We start from the raw sequence: 13,060 nt of genomic DNA, 5'->3' as shown, positions 1-13,060 counted from the left end.
ACCATGGAGTAAAAACATTGAAACAAACACTTCTCGAAGCTGTTGTACGAAGGTTCTCCAGCATTGATAGGGAACCTGTTTATGTTGTTGCTACGGTCCTTGATCCCAGGTAAGTCTTAATTAATTTTGTAGATATAATGTATATATTTCATAGCATGTGTGTTTGAAATCCAGGCTAAAAATTCAAACTAATGAGATTGCATGAGATAACGAGCATTCAAAGTTCAATTTTTAAAAATAATTTCCCTATGATTTTAATCTTTGGTATGGTCTTAGTCAATATTAAAGATATCAAAGTTATATTTTATTTATAATGATGGTTATTTTTCCTTCTCAAAACAAGGTACAAGGATAGATATTTTGATGATCAAACCAAACCAGAGGCACACAGACTGCTCGGTGAAGTGTTGGATGTACAAGTGAGGCAAGGACATAGCTCTGGTGAGAAGATTGGAGAAACTGTGGCCCCACCAAAAGGTCTTCCATCTAGTTCTTTGCAGCAGATGCATGAGGAAATTCTCAAGGACACCAGTGGCAGCAATGCTTACGGCGAAAGTGATTCGGCAGCACCTGAGATAAATCTGTACTTCTCTGAGCCTGTCATCCCACGATCTGCAGAACCCCTGGTGTATTGGGAGAGGAATAAAGGCCGGTTCCCAGCTTTGGCAGAGGCAGCACAAGTCTATCTTAGTGCTCCATCAACGAGTGTTGATAGTGAACGGCTATTCAGTACAGCCGCACACATTATGGATGAAAAGAGGAATAGACTGTCTTCCCAAAATGCAGAAAAACTAATATTCATTTAAAAAAAACTTGCCTTACCTAATTAAGTAGGAAGGGATACTCAACAGCTTGACAATCACTTTATTATATTCCTGTTAGTTTTTTGTATCAGACTACTCCATTTTGTTCTTTTTGGAGTATAAATGATTATATTTATTTTCTATTTCTATTCTATTTATCAGTCTTTTATTGGACAATGTTTAATTAAACCTAATGCGTTACATCAGACTTCGCCATTTTGTGAGATAAATGTTTGTTTGTCCTCCAAAGTTTACCATTGGACAATGTTTAAATAAACCTTGTAGGTTGCATCAGACTGTCCCATTTTGTTTCGGTTTATTTTTGTCTTTATTAAGTAACCTGACATGCATATTGTTATGCATAAGTCTAATTTTAAAATTAAAATGTTCACTGTATAATGAATATTTTTTGTGATTATTTAGTACTCTGTTAAAACAATAGTTATATTACATTAACATATATTACATAATATAATATTGTAAAATATAACAAAATTCAAAATATATTGCAAAAGGTAACATCTCTAGTATAAATTTAACTGAAAAAAGGTTAACGGTGATCACAGAGCTTACATATCACTTATATAAAGCTTGAAGCATCAAAATCGGGATCGGTATTGGCTGATCATGATGACAAAAAAATCGGTATTCTGTATCGGCTGCAAAAATCCTGATCGGAGCATCCCTACTGTCCTTGCTACTGTCATTTGGCATCACACAAACGCCTAGCCACAAATGTACACCAAATATAGTACATACTGTTTAAAGAAACAGATCTGACCCTAAAAAACAAATTTGTACTGTGGGCAAACAAACAAGCGTTTGTCTTACTCGTAAATCTTCACCAGCTGATACAGGCACATCAGGATGCCCAGCCAGCAGCCACTGTTATCAGACTGCAGGTACAAGCCAATCTTGTCCACGATGGCAGTCCATCTACCAGGGTAGTCGTGCTTGATCATGTGGTGAATGCAGGTTGTGAGTTGCACTCTATTAGTTGAAAGTGAAAAGACAAAAGATAGCAATGAACATGTGACTCCAGTTCCCCTTTGTGTGTGTGTGTGTGTGTGTGTGTGTGTGTGTGTGTGTGTGTGCGTGCGTGCGTGCGTGCGTGCGTGCGTGTGCGTGTTACCTGATGCGCTCTGGGGATTGGATGATGGCTTCCACTATGTTATCTCGAATGAACTGCCTGTCCTCTTCTGGGATGTTACTGGAGGGTACTTCAGCGTTTGCATTTTCCCCTTCACTCCAGTACTGTGTTATCATGTTCTTCAGGTAGATCACACCTGAACAAGAGTCATACAGGACATGGTAAGAGCAGTGTTTCCCATTCATTACTTAGACTATGGTGGCCCACCACAGTCTAATTTGTTCCGCCATACTTTCAAAATGAAGCATTTTGTTTACACTTTTCATAATAAGATGGAGATCTCTATTTTGAAATGTTTTGCTACATTGTTTCTGAAGCGGCCAAGCATGCATTACACAGTCACCCGGACCCTCGTGTTACTTGTGAGTGAATGAATGCAAATCATTGTTTCCAAGCACATGTCGAGTTACTGACTGGACATAGAAACATGAACATTAGTCTGTAATTATTCTTTTATGTCTGACGATAGAAACAAATAATATTTAAACGACAACATCTTAATTGAGTATTAAAGTACCATAGTGTGTGTGACTGTTCAAAGAGTAAATGCAAGTGATTGTGTTGTGGTGGTACATTTTACAAGTATTACCATGCTTAAGTAACAATATATACACTAAAATATGCAATATGCAGATACACTACAGCTCCCCCTAGTGTCTTCTATAGAGATGTGCAATAATCGCGATGATCTGAAACCATCGCGATGAGGTCAAACAATCGCGATGAGACGATTATTTAATAATCGTGACAGCCCTATACCTACGTATGTATAAATGTATAGGATAATGCAATGTAAGTCGCTTTGGATAAAAGCGTCTGCCAAATGCATAAATGTAAATGTCCACAGTACCTGCATCTGCAACAATAGTTTCTCGTCTTGCCGTTTCTACATCAACTGCATGGACTTTTATGCGTTATTTTACTGTTACTTCCGTTTGGGACTTTTACTATTGCGCTGTCAGACATGCGCACAAACAAAACTGAGAGAAAACTGGCAAAGGTGTTTACATGCAACGCAAAATCGGAATAATGGGTAAAAAACTACCTCTGCCGAGCGGGTTTTGCTTACACCGTTTATGAGCTTTCCCCGACAAAAGAAACGTTTTCCGCGTTTACATGACCTTTCATGTTATCATCTTATTAAACATAATCGGAGTAATACTGTGCATGTAAATGCACTCACTCAGCACTTCAGCTTCTCATTAAATTTCCTGTCCAATCAAATGCTTTCTAGAATCAGAAGAATCCCACCCTATACATTATAAGGGATGCTAAAGCTGTCTCTGAAGCTCTACTTGTTCACACTTTCACTATTTTCTATATGGTGAACGGCACACAGCATCCTAGTTTGCTGGACTGATGTTAACGAAACGTCATTGGTTATTCTAAAATTATTCTTCAGTGGGACTTCAAATATTGAGTCAAAACTTGAGTTTTGTTTCCATTTTATTCCTTACACTGTCCTATACTGCACATTTTGGTAAATGCAGTTGGTAGATCAGCATTTAAATCATACGGAGAATTCCCATTCTACACACAACATACATATCATTCCAAGCATAACCATAATATTTTAGTACTCATCTCGATGGCTTTGTAATCTTAGCCTAGCGAGTACAAAAAATGGTTGAGGTTACCAGGCTTTGCTTGAATGCCCACAAGAGAGTCAAGAGAGTCAAAGTCACGCTACAGCTGTGCATTTGTTGAAAAGCCAGGCAGGTGTGAGCAGGTGTCTCTCTCAATTCTATTCACACAGCTTCAGTAAAACCCCTCATGCATTCAGAGCTCAACAACTGCACACTCAGCATCAGGAACTTCCATCACTTCCTGTCGTGGCGGTCTAACACTAACACGGACAGTCATACCACGTATGTGGAGTTTGTGTGCACTGAACGTGTTAGCAGTGAGAAGGACTGGTTTGATCAGAGACAGTTGGACATCAGACTGCTGACAGACTGGCTCGTGTGTCCGGATGAGAGTAATCCTGCCTGCTGCTGAATTAGCAATTCTCTCGATCGCAAATCTAACAATATGCAGCAGGGTTGTTTAAGATGCGATGTACTGCATACTGGTGAAGGCGAAATGTGAAATGCTCTCTCAGTAGCAAGTCACTTTAGATAGAAGCATCTGTTAAATGAATAAATGTAAATGCCAAGCCTAGGTGCCTGCGCCTTATCCCCCATCCCATGTCCGGATGAACAAACTACCCTACAATATTATACACAAAATGTCAGAATACACAACATTAATGAAACAGTCTGAAACAATATCCTGATGACCTAATGCATCTGTTGAAATGGTGAAGTACACAACAATGGACTCTTGTTTTTCTACCCCATAAGGCGGTGGCTCCTTTTGTCCTTTATCAATTTTCCTTGTGATAAATTGCATTTTAAGAGACTTCTTCTGCAGAGTGAGGTTTTGATATTTGACAGTTCACAAGTTCATAGTTACAGGTTTCCTGAACAGTAAAAAGCAGGGGTAAGCAAAAGATGTATGACAAAGATCATGCATCTGTGCTATTTTAGTCTATAACAGTTGTGCATGTTTTTTTACATCACAGTACATTCTTCAAATAGTTTGCGTCTTCGATGTGTGAGTGCTCCTCCTAACTCAGTTATGAGCACAAAGTTCTTCTGTAATATGTAATGAAGCAAATAAGGGCATGGCTGTTCAACAAATGCAGAATGAGATGAACGTTTCCATTTTGATCAAAATAGAGGACTTTAAAAGCAAATTGCTAGCCACGAGAATGCAACGAAACCACATCTATGGACATAAAATTACAAACTTCATAACCATACAGGTACAGTTTCACAAACGTGTGGACACAATGCGAACGGTCTTTAAAAAGTAATGATAATCTCTAGGACAAATGTAAAAAATCCTTAAAGGGACAGTTCACACAAAAATGAAAATGTTGTCATCATTTATTCACTCTCATGTCATTAAAAACCTGTATGACTCTTTTGTTGAACACAAATTATATTTTGAAAGTCTCAGTGGTTTTGTGTCTACACAATAGAAGTCAATGGGGGCCAATGTTGTTTGTTTGCCAAAGTTCCTCAAAATATCTGTTGTGTTTTGCAGAAGAAAGTCATACAGGTTTGGAAAGACATGAGGTTGAGTAAATGATGAAAGAATTTCCATTTTTTGGTAAACAATCCTTTTAAAGTTAGAATGCTATTGTGCAAAAATCCAGGCAAGTTTTAATGCCTGCTGCGGCTCTCATTTCAAAGACAAAACTTTTTGTCTTTTTTTAGTAAAACATGCAAAACATACTGGTCCCCATGTAACAAGCGGTCTATGCACACAGCAGGGTTTTTCCTGCATAGAGAAATTGGAGGCGGCCGCCTCCGTCAAATGTCGTGCCGCCTCAGGCTCTCGCCGAAATTATGTTGCGAGTCTTCACAAGAAATGCTGAGTGCATTTAACAGACTGTCATTTGTAACTGCAGTTGCGACATTACGCCACAGTGGAGTTGCAGAACAAGAGCCAGCCTGTGTTTCACGGCTGTTTGTTTTGCATCCAAGTACGTTTAATTTCTTGAAATGTATTAAATTAACATGACGTACATCATTGTAATGTCTTTAGATGTGCAGTTGGATCGTTGAATCAGCGTATACTGTACACAGCGAGCTTGCCAGTATGAACGCACATTGCGTTCAGAACGACTCGCACACGAATGACTCATTTGAACCGATTCATTTAAACTATTGAACTTTTCAGTCACTAACGAATATAAGAGATCATTAAATCATTTAAAGTGAACCACAGAGAATGAAAGATGTGAATGAGCTTTGCTCATTTAGAAAGACTGGTTAATTCAGTTGGCTATTGTGGGCTGAAAAGTTAGTTGAAAATGATAAAAAAGCTTTATTTGATAATAAAAAAAATTCTGTTTGGTTGAATAAAAGTAATGTTATATATAACTTAATTGTCATTTTTATCAAATTTTATTAGAACTTTTAATATGTCAAACTCAAAGTCACTCTGGTTAAGCCACTTAAAGGTACGGTAGGCCTATGTGTGTGTACAAGATCAGGATGGCACCACCTCCGCCACATTTTGAGCCAGGAAAAACCCTGCACAGGTATCATTTTATCGCCACTCAAAAAGACTAGTCATTCTGTCAACCCACTGATGATTTCATCCATTTTAGAACGATACAATATAGCACATCTAAAAACAACAACATTGATTTAACACCTCATAAGCATTGAGGCTGAGTGTTAATGCTGCATGCAAACACAAAGTGGAATCTCTCTGCTCTGTGTCAACATATGACATATGACACTGAAGGCAGGACGGGATGGTAAATTTGGTGACAGTTAGGAGGAGGATTGAGTGCATTAGACTCGCTTACACTTCATAAATATGACAGCAGCGTTCTGAGTAACACGGGCTTATGCTGGGGAGGAGGCCAACACTGGATTCCTAGAACCGTCAACGTACCTGCCTGCCGTATGGGCAAATCCAACTGATCGGACATGGTCACCCGCAGTAGTGTAGACACAAAGTTGACCTGGGTATGGCCCTGTAGAGAGGAAAAAGATGACTCATTACAAACTACAAAAATTCAACACAAATCATAATTAACAATTACCAGGGTAAAACAGCTTTTTTAACCCCTGTTGCTGTTGGATTTTAAGAAATTCCAGCACTTCTGAAATAAACATCTACTTGTAACCTCTGGCATTTAACACAGACCATAAACAGAAAATGCACAAGTCAGCATTACTTTCTGCAGAAACAAGCACATTGTAGGCAATTCAACTAGGATGCATCAAGCTTCTCTATTTTATGGTCATCTCAACAACGCGTTTACCCTCCTATAAATAAATTGTCAAATGCAGAGTTTAACACGTATTGTGGCAATTCCAGCTGTGATTAAAATACGTGAAAACACATGGCAGTGCTCTTCCTCCATCTCGACCCCTGTGAAGTGTCACCACACAGGAATCTAAGCCTGCTCTCCACATGGGCGGCCTAGAGGTCTGCCAACTTGGTGACTGTGTCATTGGAAACCACAGCAGGCATCAGCCAAGCTCTTCTTTAGCCCATTCATTGGACAAATATTTCCTCAATAGACATTAGCCATTAGTCACAAAGAGTTCAGTGAGGTTAAAGAATTAACATTTCACAGGTGTGTTAAACAATGAGCAACAAAGTCTTATTACCTGTCAGGCAAGTTTTATGGACTGGTTTCTTGGGTATTGTCTACCCACGTTACCGAAGCAACACAACAACTGTTACCGTATACGGATTACCGCTCAACACCAAATAAACTCAACCACCTGTTTTGCATGTAGCTCCCTATCAACCTGACAATTAAGTATCCCGAGTTATATTCAAAGCAGAAATGGTTTTGAAGAAAAGTTTGAATATTTATTAATAATAATAATTTAATATGTAATAATTATTAATATTTCGGGGAGTAAGACTGACAAACCAAATACTTTGTTTAAACAGAAATAATGGTCTTAATTAAAATCCTGAAATAAAACTACACAAGCAGCATACACTGGATTCAGAGGGCATTTAACAAACGGCATTTAGGCGCCCTTCGCGAAGGGGACGCCATTTGTAGAGGCGTTCCAAATGAAAGTGTATGCCTAAATCCCTTCGCGAAGGGTCTTTTCTAAAGTCCTTTGCGAAGGGTCCATGCCATGGTCACTTCAAGGAAGTGAGTTCCGTTTGTGATCACGTGATCTAGGAATACGAGTACTCGCGTGGCATTTTGAAGCAAATATGGTGCGGGATTTTGACGTTACCTACAAATGTAAGTACAATAATTTAGTTTGTATTTGTTTTAGACTATTTTTGTCAGTGATAAATATGATTTAAGATGCAGTATAAGATCATTTAGTTTATAGGAAAATATGTTTAAAAATAGCTACTTGTTTATAGGTTTCCTTTACCATATACTTCCTTTATTAATACCAAGTGGAGTGAACACTTCACACTTCACCAAAACGGTGAAATAAGACATAATTACTCAATATATTCAACAAGTTTAAAAATGTTGTTTATTTTCAACAAACGAGCGCTGGATTCAGAAAGCACGTGTGGTGTTGTCAAGGTAACATTTGGCAAGTCATTCCCTTTGTGAAGGGAGTTCCAAACGCATACATGAGAGACAGTAATGCCATATACCCTTCAAACTAGGGATGTTAAGGATTAATCGACGATCGATTAATTGTCGATAACAGTTTACTCGAAATGATGATCGAGTTCAAAGTCATGCACGTGCGTGCGGCTTATGCGCATAACACATACAGCAGACTCATGGAAAAACGCAATGGCTATCCACTTATTACATTACTTGGCTACCGACAGACCTTAGTTTTGCATTTTTCTTTTATAGAAATAAAAAAAGTTCATTTGAACAATGGACGCAAGAGCTTGCGAGGCGCACGTCTGTCAGCGGGAGCTGCAGCTGTTGCAGTCATGAGGCGCGATGATTGACAGGTCAAGGCAGAGGAGAGCTTTTATTAATAAAAGTTTTATTTCTTCGTTTAATACAAGTAGCGTTGTCCTTGTTTTATTGTTGCATTTTCATTTAAAATAATAATAAACCACAAACTGTGTTGAAGTAAGGGGAAAATCTGAAGATCTTTGAACGTATTTACGTTACAAAACAGGTAATGTTATCAGTCTTGTTCGTTTTGTTAATAAACATTCTGTTTCATATAAGCAAGTTTGTCAGTGTACTATTTTCTTGTTGTTTAATTAAAAGTAAATAATGAATTAATAACTATTGGTATCAAAAGAAAATGTTATTTTTCCTTTGGATACCATTACCAGTAGGGATGTAACGATTCACCGTGAGCCGGTTGAAAATCGGTTGTAATGAGCAACGATTCAAATCGGTTGAGGCTTGAACTGAATCGCGATACATTTTTTGAACAGCAGGGGCCGCTATTTTCAATGCAAATCTAAACGTGGATGCTGATATTTCTTAAATGCAAAAAAATCCAAGAAAAGCACAGACAGTATTAGTTTGTTTATATTAAAGAGACTTTTTCTATTATTAATTTGTTATAAAATTGCAGTTTAGTTTTGTTATTTGAAATAAAACATTATTTTATCATACAAAGAAACGTGAAGCATTTAAGAAAAAATGCAAGGGAAGTTGTTCATTTCTAATTTGTTTCAACTCATTTTTTCAAAATAAATCTTGAGTAAATCGTGACTAAATCGCATCGTGAGATCAGAATCGTGACTCGCATCGCATCGTGAGCTGAGTGAATCGTTACATCCCTAATTACCAGCCTTTGTTAGTAAAAGTTTACCATAAGTGCATTTGTAATGATACTAGGGTATTTTATGATTGTTGAGTTTTTCGTTAAGAATAATAATGAAGAAACATTTTAAGCATTTGTTTTAGTCAAAGAAAAACAATCTAAAGCTGCAGATCAAAATAAGCACTATAGATGCAAAATGCAAATATATTTTATTTTATAATGTGTGGAATCGGTAACGTATTGTCACAAGTTTATTAAATCCTCACCGGCATTCCTAAAGTGTACAGTACCATCAGGGTTTTTAGGTTTGCATTAATCGCATGTGGACTGCTTATCAGTTATTTTATTCGAAATGGTTTATCACATCATTTAACTGTTATTTTAGCTTCTGCTCATGTAATACAAATAATGATGTTATTTATGTGAGACCAGTGGCGTAACTTTGTTTTCAAAAGTGGTGGGGACAAAGTCCGCCCCTCACCCGCTGGGGTCGGTCAAATCAATGGAAAGCAGTACTTTAATATCGAAAATATTTATATAATAACTAAATATAACTAAAATAATTAAACATTACACTTCTTTATTGGTTTACAGATTTTTTGTGCTTGGACAATGGATGCGCAAGCAGCACATTCACAGCGTGTTTGTTCCACAAGCTTAGTTTTATCCAAATAAGTGCTCGGGACTAGGGCTGAACGATTAATCGAAATCGAATCGCAATCGCGATGTGAGACGTTGCGATTTGCTAATCGCAAGAGGCTGCGATGTGGAAGCGATGTGAAAAATAGGAAACGCGTCTGTTCCAAGCCCGCTTTGAGTGGCATTCTTGCTAACCAACTGAGTGAGCGAACCTCCGTTATGCCTAATCAGCACTGCCCTAGCCAACTGTGTAAACGTCCGTCATTAAAAAAACAAACAAACACAAGGCAGGAGAGAGAGAGTGTGTGTGTTATTATGGCATCTGCAGATTCAGATCGATCATATTAGGCAAATAAATATTAAAGAACCGTCCAATTCAGAAGACTGCACACACAGCCTGTGTCATACTCGCACATCTCTGCCACGCGTCTCCCGCATCTCGCGGACGAGCCGTTTAAACTTGACGCGCACACACAGCCTGTATCATACTCGCGCGTCTCCCGCATCTCGCGGACGAGCCGTTTAAACTTGACGCGCACACACAGCCTGTTTCGTAATGACGTTTATAGTACTTGAGTCCGGCTCCACACGGGCATCTGGCAATATGGACGAGGCTTGACGCACGCGCGCACCCTGTGTCAACTCACGCCTAGCTCCGCATTTCAAACAAATGTAAATTCTATCTAACTGTTTTGCTAATTTCACTTGGATGAAATTAAACATTCAGCACATTTTCTACTTGTTTTAAAAAATCCCACATACTTAAAAAATAATAAATCAGCCTATGTAACTATGTCTATGTCACTAACACAATAGAAAATGTTATGGATTTAAGGGTTACAATGGGAGTTGTATTAATAGTGTTATAATAGTGTACACAGGTATTTGGATTCTATTGGTGTGATGTAATCGGGAAGTTGGGAACCAATTGAACAACAGTAAGCCCTATTTGAATAATGCCCAAAACACACTACAAAAATGAATTTTGTAATGGTTTCATTGGAAACAATTTTTTTGTTTTCTTTCAGCAGGGTAACTATACCCATACTGTGCTCCACACAACAATATTGAGCTGAAGCTAGAATTAGAAAAGTTAAAATCGCAAATCAAATCGCAATCGCAATGTCTGTCAAAAATATCGCAATTAGATATTTTCCCCAAATCACACAGCCCTACTCGGGACACAATTGACTTGGCAAAAAGTGGTGGCAACATGTCCCACTCGTACCACCTGCAAATTATGCCTCAGTGTGAGACACAAGTCACTTCAGGACCGCTAAAGGTTATAACACGTTATGGTGAGTTAAAATGCCCTTTTTCGAATTCTACAGATTCGCTGTAATACTGTCGATAGTGTCCATGCGCTGTATCCTATGCACATTTAAAAAGAAAATAACACGCTTATAATAACAAATCAACCTATTCTCTCACGCAGACGCGCGCAATGATATGAGTCTGCTTATATGCAATTACCAGAATGCACATATGAGGCGGCGACACCTTGTAAATTGGTCCATATGTTAATTATCAAATACATAATATTATTATATTATCGCACAGATTCATTTTAACAACGCTACTAGGCCTTTATTTCAACTTAGAAACCTTTTTATTCAGGTGAGGAAGATGGCGTTTTGCTTGGCTTTTGCGTGTCATCATGCCTATTAATGTTAACGAGTAATCGATTAATCGATAATGTAAATGAAACTCGATTATGGGAATTTGTCTAAAATGACATCCCTACTTCAAACAGTTCACTACAAGGGCTCAGCCCTTCGAAGGGAGTAGGGCATAGGGATGCTCACTTGTGTTTGGAAAATGCCCACAGTATACAATGTATCAATTTGTTTCCTGAAATCAAACCCATGACCAACAACACTGCACCACACAACTCAAACACACTAACCAGAAACCAAAAGCACCGGCTCTGTTATTAACACCATTACTCAGCGACAAAAAAAACAACAGCATTTCCTGACACAACTATACATTACTGTCAATACAGTCAAGTATACTTTGTCATCATATGCAAAACTTCTCTTGCAATGCAGCCATACATTCAGCTGGCTGGCAAACTACGCCGACCATATAAACATTTCTAAATGATACTGATAAAACACGATATGCACACATTGACATGGTAAAAATATGAATTTCTTGGTATAAGTTAATACACCACGGGACTTCATGTTAACAATACAGTCACTCAAAAACACTTCAGGCAGGAACACTGGACCTCTAAACACCAAATAAATATACACAACACAAAAAACAAACTAGGTTCACGATATGACGTATTATGGCAGTATTAGAGTAGTACGTTACACACAATGGCATGATTAACGTTAGTAAAACGAAAGCAGGGGAACTCCGTGGCTAATAACGTTAGACCTGGCCCCCGTAAGTTAGTGGCAGACTTGTAAATTTTATTCGCACAAAAGAATAAAGATTTAAAGGATAATATCTGTCAATGTGGGTGATGTTAATGCGATCATCTGTGGCAGATGTCAGTGTTCTTGAACTGAGTGAAATGACAACAACCCTCAACCGCATCATGTTGACACGTGAGAGACTAGCGCCTAGCATCACATGCGCTAGCACACGAAATAAAACTTATACATGGTCACTCACATAAGTACTGTAGTTCGAAACATGAGAACAAATACAAGATTGGCTATAATATTAAACTAAGCATAGTAATGTTACATTTAGGTGCCCCATCGTCTGTTCGACACTGTCACATTAGCGCGAGCTTTTATCTAGGTGACGTAGTTAACTCGCACGAGCTGCTAGCTAGTGCTATCCCGCGTTAAACTACATAATAGAACAATATTACACAGTAATTAATTAACCAACTTATATTACAAAATTACTATAAGGGTCTAAGCCAGCCAACTCTGTTAAAGATACTTTTTATTGAACCAAGTTAAGACAGTTCTGTCATCATGGTGCGCAAGGCCCGAAGCGCCGCCACCATCATCATCATCACAAGATAACTTTACCTCGTTCAGCTGTCTCTCTGCGGCCTCACGCAAATTTGCGTCCATGGTGCCCCGAAGGGCCTCGATCAAAGTGTTGAGATCCATGACAAGGTTGCGGTATGGCTCGGATTCGTTGGGCTCGGCGATCTATAAAGTCCCGGGCGCTGCGCACATGGACGCTAGATTCTTCGGCTACCGGCGCGAAAGGAAGAGGAGTCGCGATGGGCCGGATAGATCAGC

The 13,060-nt window shown here is 38.5% G+C and overlaps 1 protein-coding gene across 1 annotated transcript in view; it reads right to left on the bottom strand.

Moving 5' to 3' along the window:
• The window catches only part of ipo7 (importin 7), a 25,097-nt gene extending 12,037 nt beyond the window's left edge, over positions 1 to 13,060 (bottom strand). The window contains exons 1-4 of the mRNA XM_057330122.1: positions 12,842 to 13,060; positions 6,409 to 6,490; positions 1,936 to 2,089; positions 1,635 to 1,793 (exon numbers count right to left, since the gene is read on the bottom strand). Coding sequence (XP_057186105.1) covers positions 1,635 to 1,793; positions 1,936 to 2,089; positions 6,409 to 6,490; positions 12,842 to 12,925 — 479 coding nt within the window. The 5' untranslated portion in view covers positions 12,926 to 13,060. The remainder of the gene's footprint in view (positions 1 to 1,634; positions 1,794 to 1,935; positions 2,090 to 6,408; positions 6,491 to 12,841) is intronic.

Source organism: Triplophysa rosa, linkage group LG1 (assembly GCF_024868665.1).
Source record: "Triplophysa rosa linkage group LG1, Trosa_1v2, whole genome shotgun sequence".
Lineage (NCBI taxonomy): Eukaryota > Metazoa > Chordata > Actinopteri > Cypriniformes > Nemacheilidae > Triplophysa > Triplophysa rosa.
Note: the sequence above shows the minus strand (reverse complement) of the source record. Positions and strands in the feature narration are given on the sequence as shown.